The sequence below is a fragment of the Rana temporaria genome, chromosome 8 (assembly GCF_905171775.1).
Source record: "Rana temporaria chromosome 8, aRanTem1.1, whole genome shotgun sequence".
NCBI lineage: Eukaryota > Metazoa > Chordata > Amphibia > Anura > Ranidae > Rana > Rana temporaria.
Genome location: NC_053496.1, coordinates 171,505,731 through 171,533,037, shown reverse-complemented (window position 1 = coordinate 171,533,037; position 27,307 = coordinate 171,505,731). Strand labels below are relative to the sequence as shown.

The following is a 27,307-nucleotide window of genomic DNA, read 5'->3' as shown; positions in this document are numbered from 1 at the left end:
AGTGTTCTAACTGTGGGGGAAGGGGAGTGACTGGGGGGGTGACCGATCTGTGTCTCTATGTACAAGGGACACAGATCCGTCTCCTCTCTCCCTGACAGCACCGCTGTCTGCGAGAGCCGGGAATGAGAGATGATCTCATATGTAAACATATGAGATCATCTCTCATTGGCCGCACAGATCGCCTAGGAAACGGCCGCTCCGATTGGCCGTTCACGGCGATCTGTGACTGGCTGTGTCCAAGGGACACGGCCAGCACAGCAGTTCCCCGCTGCGCGCTCGGGAGCGCGCGGGGGAACGTGCAAAGGGGCGGCCGTAAAAAGACGGCCTGTCAGAGATTGGGAGCTGCGCTGCGGCCGTACAAAGTCGTACGGCCGTCAGCAAGTGGTTAACATGTAAACAGTCCGTCGGATTTACAAACACTGGGCTAGATTTAGCAATGATTTACTCCGGCGTATCCATAGATACGCCACGTAAATTCAAAGCTGCGCCGGCGTATCTTCTTCCTGTATTCAGAAAGCAAGATATGCCGACATTAGCCTAAGATCCGACTGGCGTAAGTCTCTTACGCCGTCGTATCTTAGGGTGCATTCTCACGCTGGCCGCTAGGTGGCGCTTCCGTCGTTTTCGGCGTAGAGTATGCAAATTACCTAGTTACGCCGATTCACAAACGTATGTGCGCCCGGCGGTAGTTTTTTTACGTCGTTTGCGTAAGGCTTTTTCGGCGTAACGTTGCTCCTGCTTCTATGAGGCGCACGCAATGTTAAGTATGGACGTCGTTCCCGCTTCGATTTTTGAATTTTTTACGTTGTTTGCGTAAGTCGTTCGCGAATAGGGCTGAACGTAATTTACGTTCACGTTGAAACCAATACGTCGTTGCGGCGTACTTGGGAGCAATGCACACTGGGATATGTACACGGACGGCGCATCACGTCAGGTCATCACACATTAACATAAAACACGCCCCCCCCCCTTCCACATTTGAATTACGCGGGCCCCATTTACGCTACGCCGCCGCAACTTACGGAGCAAGTGCTTTGTGAATACCGCACTTGCTCCTGTAAGTTGCGGCGGCGTAGCGTAAATATGATACGCTGCTGCGCCGCCGTAACAATGCGCGCCCCTACATGAATCTAGCCCACTGTATCCAAGCATATAAGCTCCGTTTTGTGTTGAAAATAACTGTGAAATCTAAAACTCCGGTGGGTGTAACAAGATGTCCGCTTGCCCCCTTCTCAGTGTATCATTACTGTGGAGGAGTGCAGGGTGTAGCAAGATGGCGGCGACTGAACGTCACGTCCGTTACCAATTCTGACGGGTCGCCTAATCTGATGGAACACCTGTCCTTTTCAGCCCCTAGTATAAAAATCCACACTTATCCTTCTCACCACTGATGCCCACGTTCCTTCACGCTTGCTGATCCTAGTTAGTATTGTTATTAAATGCCATCAAGTCAATGTTGACTACCGGCACCCACATAGATGGTGGTTACCCATCACCCTCCATCTAGGGTGACCACATTTCCAAACTAGTTGGGGGATCACGTCCTCAGCTCTGAGAGGTTCATGCTTCCTGGGACTTGCAGTCCTTCTCTTTTGGGAGGGTCACATTACACCCCCCCCCCAAAAGTGATGGACTACAAGTCCCAGAATGAACCCCTGAGATCTAAGGATTTGTGACCCTGCCCCCCCCCCAAATTAAATGCCTACAAGCATGAACCCCTGAGATCTAAGGATGTGACTCCCCTTCAAAAGTGAAGGACTACAAGTCCATATGGAGGGTCTAATGTCTTCCAGGCAACACCAAAAGATAAAGTAGTGGTTAGAAGGTAATGACACACATGTCCTTTGTGCAGCCATTTTATTGTGGTCCACATCTTTTTTCTTCTTCTTTTAAAGGATGAAAACAAGCTTGGCTTCCTCGAGCTCTTATCTTGTTCCAAAGCTATTGACAAATCAATGAAGGGAGGAGATGGATAAAAAGAATTGTCTGCTGCCAGTACCAGTAATGGCCACCTTGGCTTCTTTCCCATAACCTCTAACCCGGAACTTCCTTTCCATGCATTCCAGATGACTTCCTGCCTGTCCTTTTCACGTCTCCTATCATAAAAATCTATATGTATCCTTCTCACCCCTGGTGACCACGTTCCTTCAAGCTTGCTAAACCTAAATGGAGGATCTGATGTCTTCCACCCAGACAACAAAAGATAAAGTAGGGGTTAGGGGGTAATGACACACATGTCCTCAGTGCAGCCATTTTGTTGTGGTCCACATTTTTTTTTTTTAAAGGATGAAAACAAGCCTGGCTTCCTCGAGCTCTCATCTTGATCCATAGGTATTGCAGAATTGACTAAAGAAGGAGACCCTTTATGACCCAGGACTTCTGGAACCCCCTGTATTACCAGCAGGACTACAATACCCAGAATTCCCTGCGGTACTAAAATTCCCAGGACTGCTTCCTGTAAGAGGTAAAAAAAACAAAAATTATTGGTGTGTCTACTATTAGTATTATTATTAAATGCCAACAAGTCAATGTTGACTACTGGCACCCACATGGGTGGTGGTTACCCATCACCCTCCATCTAGGGTGACCACATTTCCAAACTGCCATTCAGGGACCCCCCCTTCCCGAAAAAAGATTTATACCTTTTTGTTTGACAGTTCACTCGTTGGGGGATCACGTCCTCAGCTCTGAGAGGTTCATGCTTGCTGGGACTTGCAGTCCTTCACTTTTGGGAGGGTCACATTACACACCCCCCCCCCCCCCGAAAAAAGTGATGGACTACAAGTCCCAGAATGAACCCTGATATCTAAGGATTTGTGACCCCGCCCCCCCAAATTAAATGACTAGAAGCATGAACCCCTGAGATCTAAGGATGTGACTCCCCTTCAAAAGTGAAGGACTACATGTCCCAGCATGAACCCCTGATATCTAAGGATGTGACCCCCCCCCCCAAAGTGAAGGACTACAAGTCCCAGCATGAAACCTTAAGATCTAAGGATGTCACGTTCCTCCAAAGTGAAGGACTACAAGTCCCAGCACGAACCCCTGATATCTAAGGATGTGACCCCCTCCCCCAAGTGAAGGACTACAAGTCCCAGCATGAAACCTTGATTTGAATCGTATGGTGGGTTAGGGATGGCGGTGGGTTAGGGATGGCGGTGGCTATGCAAATCCACTGGTGTAATCGTAACATGGAAGGTTAGTATCGGGGAGAGCCGAAAACCGGACTGCTCGACAAATTAAGGGCCTTTAATTGGTCTCCTCTAGAGAATGCCAGCTAGGGATGGAGAGGCACTGGTCTGGCCAAAGGCCGGGCCCCGAAAGAAGTCTGTGGCAGTCCAGGGGTTCTGTAACACTCACTGTAAGTAGGGGTACTTTGAGTTTTCCTGGCACCTAGGTCACTGCACCATCACACTTTTTTTTTTACACCTGCCTCTTGGGCTGGGCCTTTTGGCCAGGACCAGAGGAATTTTTATTACCTTTTGCCCACCTTTATGTTTTTTTGTCGTGTTGGTTGCTTTGTGTTTTTTATTCGGTTGTTGGTGTACATGTTTTGTTTTAACGTTTGACTAGTAGGGTGTAGGTCCTCGGGCCTGCCCTGAAAGTCTTGGGAGGGGGTGGACATTGCCTTCTGGTTTGGTCCTCTCTCTCTCATGGGGTCTCCCTTTGGGGAAGCCCCACCTAGTACTTGGGAGGGTCTGTTTTGGCAGACCTTCCAGAGAACGGGGAACATCTGGTTTCGACCCCAGTTCCTGTCTGGAGCCTAACACCACAGGGGATTAGGGCAAGGGTCCTTTCTCTTCGGAGAAAGAGTGGAGTTTGAGTGTTTTCAAACACCACAGGCTAAAAAAATCCTCCATGGTGTTAAGTCCATGATAGCCCTTCCGGTGGGTTTCATCTGTCGAGCATCTTCTTTCTATCTGGTGGGTGCAGAATAATATGTACAGTATATGTATCAGGACTGGAACATTGTCTGTATAATTAATTCAATTTTTATCTCCACCTGCAGAGACCATTTTGAAGGGAATTAATTCACTTAAGATCAGGCTCTCTTTTTCAGGTTTCCCATGATGATCGAAGAGGAGAGTGACATGACTGAGCAGATATTAAACCTTACCCTAGAAATCATGTATCTGCTGACCGGAGAGGTGAGGAGGATTCTGGGAGGTCACATGACATCACTCTTATCTCTATTAATAAAACACAAACCTGACCGGAGAGGTGAGGAGGATTCTGGGAGGTCACATGACATCACTGTTATCTCTATTATTAATAAAACACAAACCTGACCAGAGAGGTGAGGAGGATTCTGGGAGGTAACATGACATCACTCTTATCTCTATTAATAAAACACAAACCTGACCTGAGAGGTGAGGAGGATTCTGGGAGGTCACATGACATCACTCTTCTCTCTATTATTAATGTAACACAGACATGACCTGAGAAGTGAGGAAGAATGCTATAGTGAAATTCTGATTTCGAGTTTTTAATGGCCTTTATACACAGGATTACATAGTGGTGAAAACATCTGGTGATCGTGTAACCAACGAAAGCCCTCACCATGTATCAGAAGGATTAAATGGGAGCAAGAGCCCCAACATGGAGTCTCTACCTCTCTCCCTGATACGTGATAAGAACGACAAGAAGATCCTGGAAGTCACCCAGAAGATCATTGAGCTGCTGGCAGGAGAGGTGAGCGGTGCCGGGAATTCTGGGACATTATCCAGTAACAGACAAGGGGTGTGTCTGGATGGTGACGGTATCATTGTGTGTGTCAGGTTCCTATAAGGTGTCAGGATGTCACTGTCTATTTCTCCATGGAGGAGTGGGAGTATATAGAAGGACACAAGGATCTCTACAAGGACGTCATGATGGAGACTCGCCAGAACATCACTTCAACAGGTAAAAAGATTTTCACTTCCTGTAAATGAATGAACAACATGGAGAGTCCACCTATATCCCCCGTCATCTAATAAGGACATGTTTTTGTTTCGTTTTACAGATGGCGTTAATATCAGGAAAACATTAGAGGGATGTTCTTTTTCGTCTCCACATTGTGACACAGTTGATAATTACATTCACAGTGACTGTCCAGAAGAAAATTCGATGTCTCCAAATATTCATTTAGGACTTCATGATGCCGAAGGGTCTCTTGCTTGCCCAAATCTCAAGGAATCTTCTTCTAATAAGTTCCATACAGATAACCAAAATCTCCATCCAGTACATCACAGCGCGGCACCAAAACCCAAGAAATCTTCGAGAGCCAAATCGCACGCTCTTACCCCAAATCCAAAACTTAGATCAAAGAAAACCTTGAACTCTCAGAGATTGTCTCAAATGGAACTTGTATCCATTGGCCACATTTACAAGGCTCACAAAGCCTTTTGCTGCCCCGAATGCGGAAAATGTTTCCCCAAGAAAACCGATCTCGTTAGACACCTAAGAAGTCACACAGGAGAGCGTCCGTTTTCTTGCCCCGAGTGCAAGAAAAGTTTTACCCAGAGTTCCCACCTCACCCGACATCAGAGAATCCACGCAGGAGTGAAGCGATTCGCGTGTTCCGAATGTGGAAAGTGTTTTTCGGAAAAGTCAGACGTTGTTCGGCATCAGAAGGTCCACCTATGTAAAAAGCCGTCACCGTGTTTTGAGCATAATAATAGTTTTACGGTGATAAATATAGGGGACTTCAGTGGACCTCAGAACAATCTAGTATAGAAAAGCAGCTCCTTGTTTGATTTCTCTAAGTTTCTAAGGAGAACCGTGAAGGGTCCTACTAGTTAAATGAGCTCCCCTAATGTGAAAAGGTTCTACACCAATTTATTGCGTTTATAGCATTGCTATGAATAAGATGAGGGTTCTGCAGAAATAACAAGTAGCTAACAAGGAAACTGAGCTGTTCCTCAAGATCCTGTTGCCTGATGACTGGGCAGCAAGTGGTCATGTTCCATGGATGACTGTGAAGGTCCACTCTGGTTAAATGGGCTTCCAATGATAAAAGGTTCTTCACGCCAATGCATTACATTTATAGCATTGCAATGAGTAATATGAGGGTTCTGCAGAAGTAACTAACAAGGTCGCTGAGCTGGTCTTCAAAGATCCTGATGACTGGACAGCAAGTGGTCATGTCCTCTGGATGACCATGAAGGCCCACTTTGGTTAAGTGAGCTTCGGTAATGTCAAAATGTTCTACACTGAATCATTACATTTATAGCATTACTATGAGTAAGATGAGGGTTCTGCAGGAGTACCTAACAAGGGAGCTGAGCTGGTCCTCAAAGATACCCTTGCCCGATGACTGGGCAGCAAGTGGTTATGTCCTCTGGATGACCATGAAGACCCACTTTGGTTAAGTGAGCTTCCGTAATGTGAAAAGGTTCTACACTGAATCATTACATTTATAGCATTACTATGAGTAAAGCCTTGTACACACGACCGGTTTTCCCAGTAAGAACACTGCTGGGAGAGCTTTTTTCCATAAAAAACGGGCGTGTGTATGCTCCCTCGCCGGGAATCCCGGCGGGAAAAATAGAGAACCTGCTCTCTATTTTCCCGTACGGATTCCTGGCGTTTTTTTTTTTCTGCCGGATTTACTACACTTGCAACTGGCAAATACTGTGAGGCAGTGCCGAGGGAGCATAAGCTCTGTACACACGGCCAGGATTCCCAGCCAAAGCTCTCCCCCGCAGTTTTCCCGTCTGGATTTCCGGCTGACTTTATACCGGCCGAGTGTACAGGGCTTAAGATGAAGGTTCTGCAGAAGTACCTAACAATGGAGCTGAGATGGTCTTCAAAGATACCGTTGCCCGATGAGTGGGCAGCAAGTGGTCATGGCCTTTGGATGACCATGAAGACACACTGGTTAAGTGAGCTTCTGTAATGTGAAAAGGTTCTACACTAATTCATTACATGTATAGCATTACTATGAATAAGATGTGGGTTCTGCAGAAACAACAGAAGTAACTAACAAGGTCGCTGAGCTGGTCTTCAAGCATCCCCTTGCCTGTTGACTGGGCATCAAGTGCTCGTGTTTCCAAGATGTCCGTGAAGGCCCACTCTGGTTAAAAGATCCTGTTGCCTGATGACTTGCCAGCAAGTGGTCATGTTTCCAAGATGTCCGTGAAGGCCCACTCTGGTTAAAAGATCCCGTTGCCTGATGAGTTGGCAATAAGTGATCATATTCCCTGGATGACCATGAAGACCCACTCTCGATAAATGGGCTTCCACATTGTAAAACATTTCTACACTAATTCATTACATTTATAGCATTGCAATGAGTAAGTTGAGAGTTCTGCAGAAGTAACTAACGAGGGAGGTGAGCTGCTCTGCAAAGATCCCCTTGCCTAATGACTGGACAACAAGTGGTCATTCTTCCTGGATGAACTGTGAAGGCCCACTCTAGTTAAATGAGCTTCCATAATGTTGAAAGGTTCTATACATCATTACAGTTATAGTAAACTGCAATGAGTAAGTTGAGAGTTCTGCAGAAGTAACTAACAAGGGAGGTGAGCTGCTCTTCAAAGGTCCCCTTACCTGATGACTGGGCAACAAGTGGTCATTCTTCCTGGATGATTGTGAAGGCCCACTATGGTTAAATGAGCTACCATAATGTTAAAAGTTTCTATACATCATTACATTTATAGCATTGCAATGAGTCAGTTCCGGAGAAGTAACAAACAAGGGTGCTGAGCTGGTCTTCAAAGATCCTGTTGTCTGATGACCGGGCAGCAAGTGGTCATGTTCCCTGGATAGCAGAAGTATAGGAACTCATTTGAGGTTAAACAAATTGGGCCAGATTCACGTACAGCTTACGCCGGCATATCTATTGATACGCCGCGTAAGTTACAAGATGCGCCGTCGTATCTATGCGCGGTATTCTTGAACGTAGATACGCCTGAAATCTGGCTTAAGCCGACTGACGTAAGGCGTATTACGTTAGGCGTAAAGTTACCCCTGCTATATGAGGCACAGCCAATGCAAAGTATGGACGTCGGAACAAGCGTATCTTTTTACGTCGTTTACATAAGTCGTACGTGAATGGGGATGTGCGTAGGTTACGTTCACATCACAGGCATTGAGCCGGCGTATCTTAGGGAGTAAATTCGTTGTGATACTGAGCATGCGCGCGCATGCGCCATACGATCGGCGCTTCATTTGCATGGGGTCACGGCTCATTTTAATAAAACACGCCCACCTCTTCCACATTTGAATTAGGCGGGCTTTACGCCGGCCGATTTACGCTACGCCGCCGCAACTTACGGAGCAAGTGCTTTGTGAATACTGCACTTGCCTGTCTAAGTTGCGGAGGCGTAGCGTAAATAGGATACGCTACGCCCGCACAAAGATACGCTCTCCTACGTGAATCTGGCCCATTGTATTTACACTTGGTGAGACACACGTTCGCCATACATCTTGTCTCACCAGCTAGTCATTGAACAAAAAGGGTCCTTGGCTACCACCCCAGGTTGAAACTGTCTCATCAATAGTCTACTTAGCCCCATGGAACTAAGCTTAGGGGTTCTTTCTTGTAAGGTCATAATAAAAATTCTTACCAACTTCTCTGTTTTTTTCTTTTTACTAAAAAAAATACAACATAACGTTAAAATTCTTAAACTCAATAAAAAATACATTTTCAAAAAAGTTATGTCTGAAGATTTTAGTGCATGTAAAGTTTTTCCATGTGTTGGGTTAAGGCAGGCCATAGATTGTGCGAAGAGGTTCAGTCCTTAAGTGGTTAATGGTCTCCTTGCCCGGCCTGTCAGTTTAGGTGGACAGCCATGTCTTGGTAGGTTTGCCGTTGTGCCATACTCTTTCCATTTTCGGGTGATGGATTGATCAGAGCTCCATGAGATGTTCAAAGCTTGGGAGATTTTTTTATAACCTAACTCTGCTTTAAACTTTTCTTCAACTTTATCCCTGACCTGTCTGGTGTGTTCCTTGGCCTTCATGATGCTGTTTGTTCACTTAGGTTCTCTAACAAACTTCCGAGAGCTTCATAGAACAGCTGTATTTATACTGAGATTAAATTACACACAGGCGGACTCTTTTTTCTAATTAGGTGACTTCTGAAGGCAATTGGCTCCAATATATACAAATACAAGCCACACTTTTCAGATATTTATTTGTAACAAAATTTGAAAACCATTTATCATTTTCCTTCCACTTCACAATTGTGCCACTTTGTGTTGGTCCATCACATAAAATCCCAATAAAATACATTTTTGGTTGCAACATGACAACATTTGGAAAATGTCAAGGGGTGTGAATACTTTTTCAAGCACTGTATACTCTATAATTTAATTTTAACGTCATACTTGTGGTATAAATGTTATGTTAGTGGAGCACTGACTCAGAAATTGGGTTAATTATCTTATTTTTTTTTATTTATTATTATTACCGTATATACTCGAGTATAAGCCAACCCGAATATAACCTAATTTTACCACAAAAAAATGGGAACATTTATTGACTTGAGTATAAGCCTAGGGTGGGAATGCAGCAGCTACTGTAAGTGGAAAAGAGGGTCAACAATGCCCATTTGCAGCTTCACTGTGCCCATTTGCATGCCTCAGCCTCACTGTGTCCATCTCACTGTGCCTCCTATCAGTGTCCATCAGTGCCTCCTATCAGTGACCACTGATCTCACTGCAATCATTGACATTCTATTTCCCGTCCGTCCGGGATGAGAGAGGACACACAGCTGATCTCACTGCTCCCCCTTCTCTCTCCTGTGAGCTCCTTAGCTTCACACTTAACTGACCGTAGAGCACACAGGGGAGGGGGAGCAGTGAGATCAGCTGTGTGTCTTCTCTCATCCCGGACGGACGGGAAATAGAATGTCAATACATGTCGTTGTAAGTAGCATACAGTAGAGGGCAAGGGGAGAAGAGGGAGCAGTGAGATCTGCTGTGTGTCTTCTCTCATCCCGGACGGACAGGAAAATAGAACGTCAATGATTGCCAATGTGAGCAGCACACAGTAGAGGGAAGGGGGAGCAGTGAGATCAGCTGTGTGTCTTCTCTCATTCCGGACGGACAGGGAAATAGAAGGTCAATGATTGCCAATGTGAGCAGCACACAGTATAGTGAAGGGGGAGCAGTGAGATCAGCTGTGTGTCTTCTCTCATCCCGGACGGACAGGGAAATAGAACATCAATGATTGCCGGTGTGAGTAGCACACAGTAGAGTGAAAGGGTGAGCAGTGAGATCAGCTGTGTGTCTTCTCTTATCCCGGACGGACAGGGAAATATAACGTCAACGATTGCTGGTGTGAGTAGCACACAGTAGAGGGAAGGGGGAGCAGTGAGATCAGCTGTGTATAAGCCGCGAATGGGATTTTCAGCACTAAAAATATACTCGGCTTATACTCGAGTATATACGGGAATCATTTTTTTTTTCAATTATTATCAAAAGGCAAAAGCACAAAAGGAATATACATCACGAGTCATTCAAATATACAAAGTAAGAGAGACTATAAAAAGGTCAAATACTTTTGAGATTAGCCAACAGCTGATATTGCAGATGTTCTTTCAGGATCTTTCCCCTGGTTTTTCCTCTGATGTACTGTCCTAAGATGTACTGTCCTATACTGTACTGTCCTATGCTGTACTGTCTTGGATAATCCATGCTTGGTTCTCTGCGCAGAAAATATGCCATTTGTCGCATCAACATTTACACCACGTAGCTTACAAACCCGGGTCATTTGTTGTAGCACGTCTGCATGCTTTCTCAACATGTGTACATTCAAATTCTTTTTGAGAAGACAAAGGTTACAGTGAGGGCATGTCACATTTACTCTAGCTGATTTGGAGGATTGTGGGCTTGACACTGGAGAGGATGCATCGGGTGGTGGCATCGGCACTGGAGAGGATGCATCGTGTGGTGGTGTCGGCACTGAAGAGGATGCAGCGGGGGGTGGCATCGGCACTGGAGAGGATGCATCGGGTGGTGGTGTCGGCACTGGAGAGGATGCAGCGGGGGGCGGTATCGGCACTGGAGAGGATGCAGCGGGTGGTGGTTTCGGCACTGCAGAAACTTCACACAAAAATAAATGCCTTTCCATATCCATCCTGCGTATAATTGTTCTTTTACAGAGGTGGCAGTGATAATGTCCCACCGACCGGCACGGTTGCATGCACCGGCGTATGGTTTTGTGCACGTCTGAATGCTTCCTCAACATGTGTGCTTTCAAGTTTTTACTGAGAAGGCGATGGCTGCACTGAGTGCAATTCACGAATTCGGGCAATTCATTGGCTGTAGCAGGCGCGGGTGGCAGTGCATATGTGTGTTCTACCGCAGATTTGGAGGACTTTTTTGGCTTTGACACTGGAGAGGATGCTGCGGGTGGTGCGATCAGCTCTGGAGAGGATGCTGCGGGTGGTGCGATTGGTGCTGCAGAGGATGCGATTGGTGCTGCAGAGGATGCTGCGGGTGGTGCGCTCGGCGCTGGGGAGGATGCTGCGGGTGGTGCGCTCGGGGCTGGAGAGGATGCTGCGGGTGGTGCGCTCGGGGCTGGAGAGGATGCTGCGGGTGGTGCGCTCGGCGCTGGAGAGGATGCTGCGGGTGGTGCGCTCGCAGGGGGTTTCAGCATTGCAGAAATTTTACACAACAACATATGCCTATCTATATCCATCCTGCGTATAATTGTTCTTTTACAGAAGCGGCAGTGATAATGTCCCGCCGGCCGGCACGGTTGCCTGCACCGGCGTATGGTTTTGTCTGTAAGAGAAATAAAATACTAAATAAACTGCACTTCAAATACAACCAAATTATACAACTTTCTCAGTGTGCACATTTTTTATTTTTTTAGCCCTGGTCCACACCGAATCCGACTTTGAAATTTCACGATTTCGACGTCAGGTGCGACTCGGCTGACATCAGTGCGACTTCATGCGCAGAGGTCTATGAAACTGCCAAAAAATGTATTTGCCACTTTCAGGTAAGGGGCGCGCGCCGCTTCTGCTACGATTTCTTACACCACAAGCCGATCAGCGGGTGCCTGCGAATGGACGTCCGCTGGCACCCGCCGATCATCGGGGGAAAACACACACAGAATGGAGCTCTGCCTGTGTAAACAAGGCAGATTTTCATTCTCACAGGGGGAAGGGATTGATGTTCTTTCCCCTGCAAAGTAGGGAATAAAATCGATCACTTCCCTTAATGAAAGCACCAGACACAATACACATAAACACTGGCTAGGCACACATTTAACCATTTGCTCACCCTAGATATTTAACCCCTTCCCCGCCAGTGTCATTAGTACAGTGACAGTGCATAGTTTTAGCACCAATCACTGTATTAGCGTCACTGGTTCCCGCAAAGTGTCAGATTGCCCGCGGTAATATCGCAGTCCCGCTATAAGTCGATGATTGCCGCCATTACTAGTATAAATGAAAATAAATGACATTTTTTGTACCTATCCCATATGTTGTAGACGCTATAACTTTTTCACAAGCCAATCCATAGACGCTTGTTTGTATTTTTTATTTTTTTTTTATATAAAAAAAATATGTAGCAGAATACATATTTTACTAAATTGATGAAGAAATTTAATTTTTTATACATAAATTTTTTATTGGGTACCGTATATACTCGAGTATAAGCCGAGGCCCTCATTTTACCTAAAAAAAATGGGAAAACGCATTGACTCGAGTATAAGCCTAGGGTGAGAATGCAGCAGCTACTGTAAGCGGAAAAGAGGGTCAACAATGCCCATTTGCAGCCTCACTGTGTCCATTCTGACTGTGCCCATTACAGCCTTACTGTGCCCATTCTGACTGTGCCCATTGCAGCCTTACTGTGCCCATTGCAGCCTTACTGTGCCCATTCTCACTGTGCCCATTGTAGCCTTATTGTGCCCATTCTCACCATGCCCATTGCAGCCTTACAGTGCCCATTCTCCCCGTGCCCATTGTAGCCCTACTGTGCCCATTGCAGCCTCAGTGTACCTGTATTCTTGACAGGCTGCGGGCATTCATTTTTCAAAAGTCGCGGCTTCCTCCTGGTCCCGTTTCGTTCTGTGACAGTCAGTGTACCTGTCAGGTCGCGGGCGTCCATTTTGCAAAAGTCACCGCTTCCTCCTGGTCCGTGATAGGCGTTTGACACTGTGTTCCGCTACCGCCTATAACGGCTACTGTAAGCGGAAAAGAGGGTCAACAATGCCCATTTGCAACCTCACTGTGCCCATTTGCAACCTCACTGTGTCCATTTGCAGCCTCACTGTGCCCATTCTGACTGTGCCCATTGTAGCCTTACTGTGCCCATTCTCACCGTGCCCATTGTAGCCTTACAGTGCCCATTCTCACTGCGCCCATTGTAGCCTTACAGTGCCCATTCTAGCCCTACTGTGCCCATTGCAGCCTCAGTGTACCTGTATTCTTGACAGGCTGCGGGCATTCATTTTTCAAAAGTCGCGGCTTCCTCCTGGTCCCGTTCCGTGACAGTCAGTGTACCTGTCAGGTCGCGGGCGTCCATTTTTCAAAAGTCGCCGCATACTAGCACATTATGCCTTTGCCTTCCTGGGGAAAACTTTTTTTTGTTTTTTTTCCTTAAAGAGTTTCCTCCGACTTTAAGTGTCGGGTATTATTATATTTACACAAGAAAATAAATACTGTATATGATTTTCAAAATGATGAAAGTCTAATGACGACATACCTTTGTACCAATACACTTTCCTTGCGTTGGGATCCATGTGCGCGCCTCGGTCTCCGCCCTGTGAGATGGAAAAAAGGACAATGAGATGGATCCGGATAACAAGCCGCCGTGCGCCCGCGGGGGAGGAGCGATGTGCTAGTCTGACACACCACAAGAGTCTTTGGCGGAGGCTCCTTATCACGTGATCAGCTGTGTCCAATCACGGCTGATCACGATGTAAACAGGAAGAGCCGTTTATCGGCTTTTTCTCACTCACGTCTGTCAGACACGAGTAGAGGAGAGCCAATCAGTTGTTCCTCTGACGGGGGGGGGGGGTCTGATTTGATTATCAGCGCAGCCCATCCAAGGATGCCCACCCAGGACCACCATGGATGGCCACCACTGATGACCACCCATGTCTACCAGGAATGCCAATCAGTGCCCATCAGCAATACCGGCCAGTGCCTCCATAGCAGTGATGCCCATCAGTGCTACTCATAAGTACCCATCAGTGCCGCCTATGAGTGCCCATCAGTGCCACCTATCGGTGCTCATCAGTGCTGCCTATCGGTGCCACTCATAAGTACCCATCAGTGCCACCTATGAGTGACCATGAGTGCCGCCTATGAGTGCCCATCAGTGCCGCCTATGAGTGCCACTCATAAGTACCCATCAGTGCCGTCTATCAGTGCCCATCTTTGCTGCCTATGAGTGCCCATCAGTGCCACCTATCGGTGCTCATCAGTGCTGCCTATCAGTGCCACTCATAAGTACCTATCAGTGCCGTCTATCAGTGTCACATATCAGTGCCGCCTATGAGTGCCACTCATAAGTACCCATCAGTGCCGCCTATGAGTGCCCATCAGTGCCGCCTATGAGTGCCCATCAGTGCCGCCTATGAGTGCCCATCAGTGCCGCCTATGAGTGCCATTCATAAGTGCCCATTTTTGCTGCCTATGAGTGCCCATCAGTGCCGCCTATAAGTGCCACTCCTAAGTACCCATCTGTGCCACCTATGAGTGCCCATCAGTGCTGCCAATCAGTGCCACTCATAAGTACCCATCTGTGCCGCCTATAAGTGCCCATCTGTGCCGCCGCAATATCACAGTCGCTGATCGCCGTCATTACCAGTAAAAAAATAACTAAAAATGCATAAATCTATCCCGTAGTTTGTAGACGCCATAACTTTTGCGCAAACCAATCAAACCAAGATTTTTTTATACAATTTTTATTGGATGTTTTATGGCAGTAAAAAAATATATTTTTTTTCAAAAATTTTCTTTTTTTTTTGTTTTTTAGCGCAAAAAAATAAATAAAAAAACCGCAGAGGTGATCAAATACCACCAAAAGAAAGCTCTATTTGTGGGGGAAAAAAGGACGTCTATTGTTTTTATTTATTTTTGTGAACAGCGTCGCACGACCGCGCAATTGTCAGTTAAAGTGATGCAGTGCTGAATCGCCAAAAAGCGACCTGGTCATCAAGGGGGGGGGGTGAATTTTCCGGCGCTGAAGCGGTTAAATGACAACAAATCCAGCTTTAGAAAGGTGACATAAGGACAAGACTTTAACCGAAATGACAAAACTTACCAAAAATGGTTTGGTCGCCGCTCTGCGCGCCCCACGCCAAACGACAATACGGTGCGTCTGCAAACCCCCCACTCAGTAAATAAGAACAAAACCAAAATATCAACAGGTTCTGTCTGCAGCTAATGGAGCTCCACTCTGCCCAGGAAACATATGACCGGAAATGCAGACGTGCCAGGAAAGATAGGGTTGTTTTTTTGCATTAAAGTTGATTGAAAAAAAAAAAACGTGGAGGCCCACATGTTTCCTGTCTTGCGTGGAGCTCCAGTCTGCAGCCCCGAGGGATTGTGGGAGTTGCAGTCAGAACGTGACTTCCGGGCTACAACAACATGGCCGCCTCCTTGTACCGGAGACATTTCTGGATGCTGCGTTTGTGTTCCTTCTTCCAATCAGCGCTGGGGGGGGAGGGGATTTCTGGTGGGAGTGTTCAGGTGAGAGCTGTGCTGTGTGTACAGAGGGGGGGTTCTGGGGCTTTGTATGCGGATAATAATTTATAATGGAGGTGGTGGAGGGGGTTGTGTATTGTGCAGACCTTCCTTACAGTGGGTGATGGGCTGTATACCTGCTGCAGGACATGGTGTCCCTTATTGTGTGATATGCAGGTCAGCAACAGCTGCCATGCTTGTTGGTTGCCAGGAGACCCGTGCTGTGCCGCCACGGGGGCTGCAAATGGCGTCGGGCGCTGCTCACTATGGGAACAAACGCCTCAAAAAGACTCTCATTGGGTCATTAATTTCAACGACCACCCCGTATGGTTATGTAGGTCAGGGTGAAGGAGCTGGGCCAGCACAGACAGTTACAAGACGTGATTTCAGCAGCCTCACAGCTGTCGCTTTAGTAGCCTGCCCCTCCATATAAGTTGGAGGAGCTGGGCCAGCACAGACAGTGACTAGATGTGATATCAGCAGCCTCACAGCTGTCACCCAAGTAGCCTTCCCCTTTGCTCCTCCCTCGGCAGCTCCATATAAGATGTAGGGCGGAGCGGAGGAGCTGGGCCAGCACAGACAGTAATCATAACCTCCCAAAAGCGGAGGGGGGTGGGGGCTCTGCTAGGCGATTGACTGTTCCTGGTCGGATCCAACCTTCTAGCATGGCCATTTGCCATCAGATATCATTTATGGAAGGAAGTGTAAGCATGTCAAAGTTGGTGACAGGGCCTCTTCAAAGCCAAAACAAAATCAAATGTTATTGGGCTTTTCTTTTCTCCAGGTCGACTGTTCTTCATTCATACGGAATAGCAAGAATCAGGACAATGCCGCGTGATGGCCACTCGATGGAGCTGAGATTCGATGTGGTCGTCAGCACCAAACGGGGGGAGGGGGGGTAAAATTATAGGAGTCCATTGTTTGAGCTTACATACCCTTTATTAACCTCGTCCCCCCTTTAACTTGGCGGGGGGGGGGGTGAGACTTCCCAGTCACGTGATCACTGTAATTGGGAAATTGCATGCCTCTCAGCTTGTCGTAGTGTTTGTTGCATTACAAGTTTTTGCCAACTTCCCAACTAACTGCTTCTTTGAGGGATCCCAAGCAGAAGCCTCCCGACCAACTGGTTCTTTGAGGCCAACTGGTTCTTTGAGGGATCCCAAGCAGAAGCCTCCTGACCAACTGGTTCTTTGAGGGATCCCATGAGGAAACCTCTGGACCAACTCATTTCTTAAGGGATCTCAAACGGAAGCCTCATGACCAACTGGTTATTTGAGGGATTCCAAGCAGAAGCCTCCCAACCAACTGTTCCTTTGAGGCATCCTAAGCGGAAGCCTCCCAACCCACTGGTTCTTTGAGGGATCTCAAGCGGAAGCCTCCCAACCAACTGTTTTTTTTAGGTATCCCAAGTGGAGGCCTCTAACCAACTAATTCTTTGAGGGATCTCACATGGAAGCCTCCCAACCAACTGGTTCTTTGAGGTATCCCAAGTGGAAGCCTCCAACCAGCTAATTCTTTGAGGGATCCCAAGCAGAAGCCTTCTGACCAACTGGCTCTTTGAGAAATACCAAGCGGAAACCACTTGATTTTTTGAGGGATCCCAAGTGGAAGCCTCCCAACTAACTTGTTCTTTGAGGGATCCCAAGCAGAAGCCTCCCAACCAACTGTTCCTTTGAGGGATCCCAAGCAGAAGCCTCCCAACCAACTGTTCCTTTGAGGGATTCCAAGCAGAAGCCTCCCAACCAACTGGTTCTTTGGGGGATCCCAAGCAGAAGCCTCCTGACCAACTGGTTCTTTGAGGGATCCCAAGCACAAGTCTTCTGACTAACTGGCTCTTTGAGAAATCCCAAGCGGAAGCCACTTGATTTTTTGAGGGATCCCAAGTGGAAGCCTCGCAACCAACTTGTTCTTTGAGAGATCCAATGCAGAAGCCCCCCAATCAACTGGTTTCTTTGAGGGATCTCAAGCGGAAGCCTCCCGACCAACTGGGTCTTTGAGAGATTTCAAGTGGAAGCCTCCCAACCAACTGATTTATTTGAGGGATCAAAAGCGTAAGACTCCCAACCAACTGGTTCTTTGAGGGATCCCAAGCGGAAGGCTCCCGGTCGACTGGTTCTTTGAGGAAACCCTAGCAGAATTTAGCCGTACAGTGCTCTTTCTCCTCCCAGCTCTTGGTCTGCACAGAGTGCCTCCACCAACACAGATGGATTGGGCTACAAACCCAGATCTCTCTGGATCCCTCTTCTTCTTCCAGCACTCTCACCAATAGAGTAAATCTAGTAACCTGGTTATAACTCCAGCAAATTTGGCCCATCTGTACTGGTGGAGGAGCTCTGTGGAGATCAAAAGATGGGAGTAGAGGGAACAGAACTGGACAGCTTACTTTAGGATCTCTTCTAAGAAGCAGTACATAGGAGGCTAAGAATTCATTGGGATGTTCCTTTCAATGAATTCTCAGCCTCTTGGCCTTTGGTTCCTAGAGGGAGGTCCCAAACAGAAGTATGCTGTAGTCGATCTCTCTTCTTCCTCCAGCCCTCTGAACAAGAGAGTAAGGGCTAGATTCAGTAAGAGTTAGGCCGGCGTATCAGTAGATACGCTGTCCTTACTCGGAATCTGCGCCGACTTATGTTTAAGTGTATTCTCAAACAGAGATACACTTAAACCTATCTAAGATACGACGGCTTGCGCCGTCCTATCTTAGGGTGTAATTTTTAGGCTGACCGCTAGGTGGCGCTTCCATTGCGGTCGGCGTAGATTATGTAAATCACTAGATACGCCTATTCACGAACGTACGCCCGGCCGACGCAGTACAGATACGCCGTTTACGTAACGCATTATCAGGCCTAAAGTTATTCCATCAAGTAGCTGGAATAGTAATGTTAAGTATGGCCGTCGTTCCCGCGTCGAAATTTGAAAATTTTACATCGTTTGCGTAAGTCGTCCGTGAATAGGGTTTTACGTCATTTACGTCCACGTCGAAATCAATAGGACCGTGCGGCGTACTTTGCCGCAATGCACACTGGGAAATGTAGGCGGACGGTGCATGCGCTGTTCGTAAAATACGTCAATCACGTCAGGTCAAGCACCATTAACATAAAACACGCCCCCTCAGCTAAATTTGAATTAGGCGCCATTACGCCCGCCCGATTTACGCTACGCCGCCGTAACTTAGCAGGCAAGTACTTTGTGAATCATGTACTTGCCTCGCTAACTTAAGGCGTTAGGGGTAAACACGATACGCTACGCCGCTGCAAAGTTAGGACGCCCTCTCTGAATCTACCCCTAAATCTAGTAACCTGCAGCAGTGAAGGTCCAGGGGGCTTTATGCGCAATTTAATGGGTGGTGGTGGGGTTCTGGATCGCAAGACTGTCTGAATAGAATTAGCAATGGTATTTAGCTGCTTGCATGAAGTGCTCTAACTGTTGTTGATAGACAGACAAGGGATGTGTCTGGATAGTGACTGTATTGTTGTGTGTTTCAGGTTCTAATTAGGTGTCAGGAGGTCACTGCCTATTTCTCCTTGGGGGAGTGGAAGGATCTAGAAGGACACAAGGATCTCTACAAGGACTCCAAGATGGAGAATCAGCTGGGTAAGATATTTATTTGTAAAGTATGGAGCAGTACGGAGGGTCAACCTAGATCCCCGATCATCTTATAAACACAAAGAAATTATGTTATCAGTTTGTGTGTTTCTTTCCTACAGGTGGATCCATTGACAGGAACCCACCAGAGAGAAGTCCAAGTCCTGATTCGTATAACGCTGCCGTGGACTTCCACGAACTTAATATAATTGTTAAAGAAGAGGAGATTGCGATACCAGTGACTGTTAAGGAAGAGGTGGCTCCAGTTGATATAGGGATTGGTAAGAAGACTGCTTGGTAACCTGGTTGGATTAAAATAAGATACATTTGTCGAGATAGAGGGTCATCTTAAGCGATTTGTAGAATATAATTAACCACTTCAATACCAGCCACCATCATATGAGATCCACAAAGTGTCTCTACCATCCAGAGTGGACGTCATATGACGTCCTGGACTTTGTGGGGGGGATATCTGAATGATGCCTGCAGCGAGAGGCATCATCCAGATATCTATCTCTTGTGCCGGCGATTTTGCACAACATAAGAATGATCATAGCGGCGGTTCCACAGCTAGATCGTTCTTACAGGCGGCGGGAGGGGACACCCCCCCTCCCGCCGCCATCCGGTGCTTCTCCGGGCTCTCCCGTGCCATCGGGGGCCCGTAGAAAGAATCGTCCGGCGCTGGCAGGAAGTTTAGAGATGACTGGTGACCAGATGGTCACCAGTCATCTCTATGATCGTCGGAGGACCCGGGCGCGATGTGATGACGTCACGCCCGGGTCCCGTAAGTAAACAAAGCCACGATTGCGGCTGTAAGCCACATTATTCATGAGATCCGTGAATTTTTTTCACCGATCTCATGGTTTCCAGCCTGACGGAGAGATGTGAGGTCTTATTGACCCCGCATCTCTCCATAAAGAGGACCTGTCACAATATATTCCTATTACAAGGGATGTTTACATTCCTTTTAATAGGAATAAAAGTACTAAAAAAATTAATAAAAAAAGTGTAAAAAAATAAATAAATATGTAAAATAAATAAATAAATAATAATAATAAAAAAAAATTAAACGCCCCTGTCCACGGTAGCTTGCGCGCAGAAGCGAACGCACATGCAAGTCCCGCCGACATATGTAAACGCCGTTTAAACCACATATGTGAGGTATCGCCGCGTGCGTTAGCGTGGCAGCAACAATTCTAGCACTAGATCTCCTCTGTAAATCGAAACTGGTAACCTGTAAAAAATTTCAAAGCGTTGCCTATGGAGATTTTTAAGTACCGAAGTTTGGCGCCATTCCATGAGTGTGCGCAATTTTAAAGCGTGACATGTTAGGTATCTATTTACTCGGTGTAACCTAATCTTTCATATTTTACCAAAAAATTGGGCTAACTTTACTGTTTTGTTATTTTTTTAATTCATGAAACAATTTTTTCCCCAAAAAAGGCATTTGAAAAATGATTGCGCAAATACCGTACAAGATAAAACGTTGCAATGACCGTCGTTTTATTCCCTAGGGTGTCTGCTAAAAAAAACATATATAATGTTTGGGGGTACTGCGTAATTTTCTAGCAAAAAAATTATGATTTGTACATGTAGGAGAGAAGTGCCAGAATAGGCCCGGTATGGAGGTGTGTATAAAAGCCCGGTATGGAAGTGGTTAAGGGTGTCTAGTATCTGGTAGATTTGGCCAAAATCGGGTTTCAAAACTTGCTGACACTAACGGCGCAATGCAGTTGCGTGTTTTAACCTTATACTTTAGAGTTTGCTTTGTTTTCCCACAGATGCACCCAAAAATGAGGACATCTTGGAAGTGTGCCTTGCTCCATCTCCAGGCGACTGTAAAACAGAACATAATGACATTGCACTGGTACCTCCCGAAGAAAACAGTGTCGCCCAGAATATCCAGATCGTCCTTTGCTCTGCAAGCATTTTGCCTAACCCCACTAACTCCATCAAACTCCCCAGCCCCATCGCTCCTCCCACTAACTGTAGACGAAAAAAAGTCTTCCCCTGTCCTGACTGTGGCAAAAACCTTAGCCATAAGGCCAACCTTATAGCGCACCGGCGCATTCACACAGGGGAGAAGCCATTTTGCTGTCCGGATTGCGGAAGAGCCTTTACCCAGAAATCGGACCTAGCGAGGCATCAGAGGATCCACACGGGAGAGAAGCCTTTCGCGTGTCCGCACTGCGACAGATGTTTCACCCAGAAGTCCGACCTGGCTCTGCACAAAAACGTGCACGCGGGGGAAAAGCCCTTCCCTTGCTCGGACTGCGGGAAAAAATTCACACGGAAGTCAGTGCTGATCAGGCACAGGAGGATACACACCGACGAGAACCCTTTTCCTTGCCCCGAGTGCGGCAAATGTTTTGTGCAGAGGTCTGATCTGGTCTACCACCTCAGAATTCACGTCGGTGACAAGCCGTTTTCCTGCGATGAATGTGGGAAATCCTTCATCGGGAAGTCCGATCTGGTCACCCACCAGAGAATTCACACCGGCGAGAAGCCTTTCGCCTGCACGGACTGCAGCAAGCGTTTTGCGCACAGAACGATGCTTATCAACCACCAGAGGGTCCACACTGGGGAGCGGCCGTTCTTCTGTATGGAGTGCGGGAAGAGCTTCATGCAGAAGGCCAGTCTGATATATCATCAGAGACTTCACAGGGGGGAGAAACCCTTTCCCTGCCTTGACTGCAGCAGAAGTTTTACTCAGAAGTCTGATCTCGTTCGACATCAGAGAACTCACAAACAGTAGATGACTCTACCTCAACGTGTGTGTGTGGGAAATAGTCTAGTAAATCTTCCAATCGCACACCTTCCTGGGCAAATGGTTCAAATGTACAAAAATGGATGCTGAAGCGATCACCAGCTGGGTACTGGAGCTGGCTGACGAAGAGGTCCTATGCGGCCTCGAAACGTTGCACCTCTTGTGATGTTTTCTGTGCATTAAAACTTTTTTGGACGTTATATACGATCCGTGGTGTGCTGGCGAATATGTTCATGTGTGGGAAACAGGTCATGTAGTAGTGTGGGTTTCCATGAAGAGTGAACATTTACATATGGAATGCAAAGGGTTTCGTGAAGAGAACCTGTCACTTGTTGATAGAAAAGGTGACCATTTTTCTTGACACGATCGGAAAATCCGACAAGAAAACCGTGGATTTTTTTTTCAGACGGGATCTTGGCTCAAACTTGTGTTGCATACACACGGTCACACCAAATTCCGACGCGGTGACGTACAACACTACGACGAGCCGAGAAAAATTAAGTTCAATGCTTCAGAGCATGCGTCGACTTGATTCCGATCATGCGTGGTTTTTGATACGTCAGACGATCAGAATTTCCTCCAAGAACTTTTCTTGTCGGAAAATTTAAGAACCAGCTCTCAAATTTTTCCTGGCAGAAATTCAGACAGAAAAATTACGATGGAGCCTGCACACGGTCGGAATTTCCGACCAAAAGCTCACCTCGGACTTTTCTTGTCGGAATTTCCGATCGTGTGTACGCGGCATTAGCTACCTGTAACGGCTACCCAAGTAGTGAGAGGGTATCAGCCGTTGGAGACGTCCTTTTCCCTGGCAAGTTGTGATATGCAAGTACAGCCGGTATAATCCCATCCACGAGATCCAGAGAGAGAGTCAGGTTCAGCTGTAGAAATAGAAGAATAATAGTCCCATAGAATGCCCTTTCAAGAACGAGACGGGGCTACGTTTTGAAGGGTCAAGTAGACTGTTTTAATGGTACATTCACCTGGTTTATATCTGGTTACAAGCTGTTACAGGAACAATGAAACTCTCCGCCCCCCCCTCCTCACACAGTGGGGGGGCTTCAATACAGATACTTTAAAATAATGACATCCCCTTGAGCTAATCACTTAATCAGTATCTAGACATTTCGGCCCCGAACCACATTTAACATGACCAGACACATTCCTTTATCAATAGAATTCAATTAACCTTTAGAACAATACACACTCACAGATAATTCCATCAGCATACACCTGACAGGAGACTGCTAACTTGTAGTACAATACAAAAAAGAGAGTCAATTAGCTGAAGAAGGGGGACATTAGAATTTAGCAGTGAAAGAGTCACTCTACAATTAACCCTTTGTATGCCTCACTGCATGATGATTATAGATGTCCAGGCAGAATACATAGTTCCGTTACACTACCCATGTGTGTTGAATTATTGACATTAAAAAGGCCTAGTCCTATGTGCTTATGATGCCACGTACACACGATCATTTTTCGGCTTGTAAAAAACAACGTTTTTCAGCCTCTATAAAAAACAACGGTTTTTCCAACTTCGTCATTAAAACGACGTTGTCCACACGCGTTCATTAAAAAAAAACGCTCTAGCAAAGCGCGGTGACGTACAACACGTACGACAGCACTATAAAGGGGAAGTTCCATGCGGATGACGCCACCCTTGGGGCTGCTTTTAGCCGATTCCGTGTTTAGTAAAAGACGATTCGCGCTTTTCTGTCTGTTACAGCGTGATGAATGTGCTTACTCCATTACGAACGGTAGTTTTACCAGAAGGTGCGCTCCCGTCTCATAACTTGCTTCTGAGCATGCGCGGGTTTTTCACGTAGTTTAAGCCCACACACAATCATTTTTTACAACCCGAAAAACTACATCGTTTAAAACGTCGTTAAAAAATGCAGCATGTTCAAATTTTTTTTTTGTCGTTTTTCAGAACCCGAAAAATGATGTGAAGCCCACACACAATCATTTTAAATTACATTTTTTTAAAATGATCGTGTGTACGTGGCATTAGAGTCTTCATGTGATTGTAAGGACCATGGGTTCTCACAAGGACCTCTCCAAGTCAAGTTAAACCGCCCCATAGTCTTAAAGCTTGAAGCAAATACATAAGGCCAATGTTATCTCGATATGGCCTGTCCAGACTTGTTCCAAATTGTGACAGCACCGAAAGCTGAAAATTGGTCTGGTTATTAAGTGGGTTTACGTGCCTGGTGGTCAAGTGGTTAATCAGGATTTCACTACAGGTCAGACTTGTTGTCACCGAGCTTCACAGAGTAGATTATACATTATCATAAGTATAAACACAGGACACCTTTACACAATAGCAGGAGCTCCAGTAGGAGTCGGCCCGTCTCCTACATTGTACAGAGACCAATGTGATCAGCTCTCGCAAATAACATGTTGAGTTTAGAATCAAACAAACCAAGAATAGTCTTTACATATATCCTGGGAGATATTGTGGATATCCCATGTCCCATTTTAACCCCTTCCATGCAGGGCATTTTCACCCCCTTCCTGCCCAGACCAATTTTTAGTTTTCAGCGCTGTTGCACTTTGAATGACAATTACGCGGTCATGCAACGCTGTACCCAAATTAAATCTTTATGTTTTTTCTCCCTACAAATAGAGCTTTCGTTTGGTGGTATTTGATCACCTCAGCGGTTTTTATTTTTTGCGCTATAAACAAAAGAAGAGCGTCAATTAAAAAAAAACCCCACAGTGGCCCGGATTCAGAAAGGAGTTACGTCGGCATATCTCCAGATACGCCGTCGTAACTCTGAATGCGGGCCGTCGCATCTCGGCGTCTGATTCATGGAATCAGATACGCCTCAATGTTGCCTAGATACGACCGGCGTAATCTTAGGGTGCAATATTTACGCTGACCGCTAGGGGCGCTTCCCAAGACTTCCACGTCAAATATGCAAATTAGGTAGATACGCCGATTCAGAAACGTACATCCGCCCGGCGCATTTTTTTACGCCGTTTACGTAAGGCTTTTTCCGGCGTAAAGTTACCCCTGCTATATGAGGCGTATCCTATGTTAAGTATGGACGTCGGGCCAGCGTCGAACGTATGTATGTATGTATATATTAATATATATATATATATATGTGTGTGTGTATGTATATATATATATATATATATATACACAGGCAGCACTGCCAGAGAAGGTTGACACCTGGGGGGGGGGGGGCAGGCAGCAGGGGGAATCGGTACTGCGCAGGGGGATTAGGGTGTGCCCAGGCACACCCTGTGCACACACCTACGCTCCCTGATATTAATTTCATAAATGTGTATATTACCTTTTTCTAAGGTCCAAGCACAAAAAATGTAAATCCCACAAAAAAATAAAAAATTCGGGGCCGCACTGCGCATGCGTCGGGCAGAAATCCGACGCATGTGTACTAGGGGTCAGGTTTTTCCGGGCCGCACTGCGAATGAGTCAGGTGGGAATCCGACGCATGCGTACTAGGGACCGGATCTTTCAGGTCCAAACTGCGCATGCATCAGACGGGAATCCGACACATGCGTACTAGGGGCAGGATTTTTCAGGGCCGCACTGCGCATGCGTCTGGCGGGAATCCGACGCATGCGTACTAGAGGTCGGATTTTCCAGGGCCGAACTGCGCATGCATCGGGCGTGAATCCGATGCATACGTAGAAATACAAAATGTAAAAAATAAAAAAATATTGGGCATTGATAGGTGGCACTGTGGGCACTGGCAGGCGGTATTTGTGGGAACAGATGAGGCAGGATTGCCTCTTCCTCTTCGGGATCGATGTCCCTTGTACACAAGCTGGTAACCAGCTTTTTTTTTCTCCTCGCACTTTTAGCTCTCCAAACTAAGTACCAAGAACAAACCCCAATTTGTTCATTACAGAGCGATAAAAACCTCACAGGTCCAAAAAATGTAAGAATCACTTCCTAGGGAACACTTAAGTCTGCAGGCCAGTTACTGAAAAATACTAGAATATGATTTATGAGATAAAATAAAAATATTTATTGATCTTTATGTACCACAAAGGAACAAATCGAATCCATAAAGGAGATTTATGTATAAGCAGTGGTTATATTTTGTCTTTTTTACTACAAACCAAAATCCTTCGTAGGTCCTGATCACTACGCCAGTTTGTCATTGTCCTCTCTGTAACTGCATCTCAGTTCCTAATAGGTAAAACAGTCTAAATAAGTCAATCATAGACTCATTTTGAAATGATGTGCAAAACTGCAAAAGAGAAGTCCACCTGAAAAGTGAGATGAACGACGTTGGCCTGAATTGCTGGTTGCCTTCTCAAAGCTTTGAGGAACATCAGTGGTGAGATCTTCTAAATGAAGGTGTTGAGACCTCACCATTGGAGTCCATGAGGAAGGTCATTTATTATTTGTGGTTGGCCTGAATTGCTGGTTGCTGTCTCAATGTTTTGAGGAACATGAGTGGTGAGATCTTCTAAATCAGTGGTTCTCAACCTGTGGGGTCGGGACCCCCTCGGGGGTCGAATGATGATTTGCCAGGGGTCACCAAATCCTGGGCTGTTCCTGAAGCCCGCACCGCTCTCCCAGCCACTTCGCAGCTTGCCATTAAATTCACGGCATGGCTGGGGGGGCAGAGACTAGAGCTCAGCTGACTGGTGGGGAATGTGAAGTGGGAGGGGCTAGAGGAGACCCTATCTCCTGATTTCGGCATAGGTGTCACTGCTACGAGACACCACAAAGTCGGAGACACAGAAGGTAACACTACCTGTGATTATAGTTGCCATTAAAAGTCCCCACTACAGTTCTCAAATCAGCAGATGACCTTGATCAAAAGCACCCAAGTTGGCTGATCAGAACTCCCCCCAGCATTGCCCCTGATCCCAGCTCCCTGTCAACATTGCCCCCGATCCCAACTCCCTGCCAGCAGTGGCCCAGCACTGCCACTGATCCCAACTCCCCGCCAGCACTGCCACTGATCCCAACTCCCCACCTGCACTGCCACTGATCCCAACTCCCCACCAGCACTGCCACTGATCCCAACTCCCGCCAACATTGCCACTGATCCCAACTCCCCGCTAACATTGCCCCTGATCCCAACTCCCCGCCAACATTGCCCCTGATCCCAACTCCCTGCCAGCACTGCCACTGTTCCCAACTCCCTGCCAGCACTGCCACTGATCCCAACTCCCCGACAGCACTGCCACTGATCCCATCTCCCCGACAGCACTGATCCCAACTCCCCGACAGCACTTCCACTGATCCCAACTCCCCGACAGCACTGCCACTGATCCCAACTCCCCACCAGCACTGCCACTGATCCCAACTCCTGCCAACATTGCCACTG

General features: G+C 46.7%; 2 protein-coding genes across 2 annotated transcripts; one reads left to right on the top strand and one right to left on the bottom strand.

Annotated features, from left to right (window-relative positions):
* Nucleotides 1-1,908: 1,908 nt before the first annotated feature.
* LOC120910494 (zinc finger protein 3-like) lies at nt 1,909-22,129 on the top strand. The gene is made up of 8 exons (XM_040322251.1): nt 1,909-2,464; nt 4,061-4,148; nt 4,507-4,758; nt 11,295-11,561; nt 15,527-15,643; nt 19,120-19,228; nt 19,342-19,500; nt 21,001-22,129. Exons 2-8 carry the CDS (start codon nt 4,068-4,070, stop codon nt 21,972-21,974), a joined length of 1,959 nt encoding a protein of 652 aa, XP_040178185.1. The 5' UTR covers nt 1,909-2,464; nt 4,061-4,067; the 3' UTR covers nt 21,975-22,129.
* LOC120909394 (proline-rich receptor-like protein kinase PERK10) lies at nt 9,782-15,498 on the bottom strand. Its single transcript, XM_040321158.1, has 3 exons — nt 15,216-15,498; nt 13,650-13,707; nt 9,782-11,714 (listed from the first exon to the last, which is right to left on the bottom strand). The coding sequence occupies exons 2-3, from the start codon at nt 13,684-13,686 to the stop codon at nt 10,495-10,497; spliced, it is 1,257 nt and encodes a 418-aa protein (XP_040177092.1). The 5' UTR covers nt 13,687-13,707; nt 15,216-15,498; the 3' UTR covers nt 9,782-10,494.
* Nucleotides 22,130-27,307: the final 5,178 nt, after the last annotated feature.

Coding starts and splice junctions, on each gene's coding strand:
- LOC120910494 (XM_040322251.1), top strand. CDS start 4,068: ATGATGATCGAAGAGGAGAGTGACATGACTGAGCAGATATTAAACCTT. Junction 4,149..4,506: donor TGTATCTGCTGACCGGAGAG/GTGAGGAGGATT, acceptor CTTTATACACAG/GATTACATAGTGGTGAAAAC. Junction 19,501..21,000: donor TCCAGTTGATATAGGGATTG/GTAAGAAGACTG, acceptor GTTTTCCCACAG/ATGCACCCAAAAATGAGGAC.
- LOC120909394 (XM_040321158.1), bottom strand. CDS start 13,686: ATGGATCCCAACGCAAGGAAAGTGTATTGGTACAAAG. Junction 11,715..13,649: donor GAAAGTGTATTGGTACAAAG/GTATGTCGTCAT, acceptor TTTCTCTTACAG/ACAAAACCATACGCCGGTGC.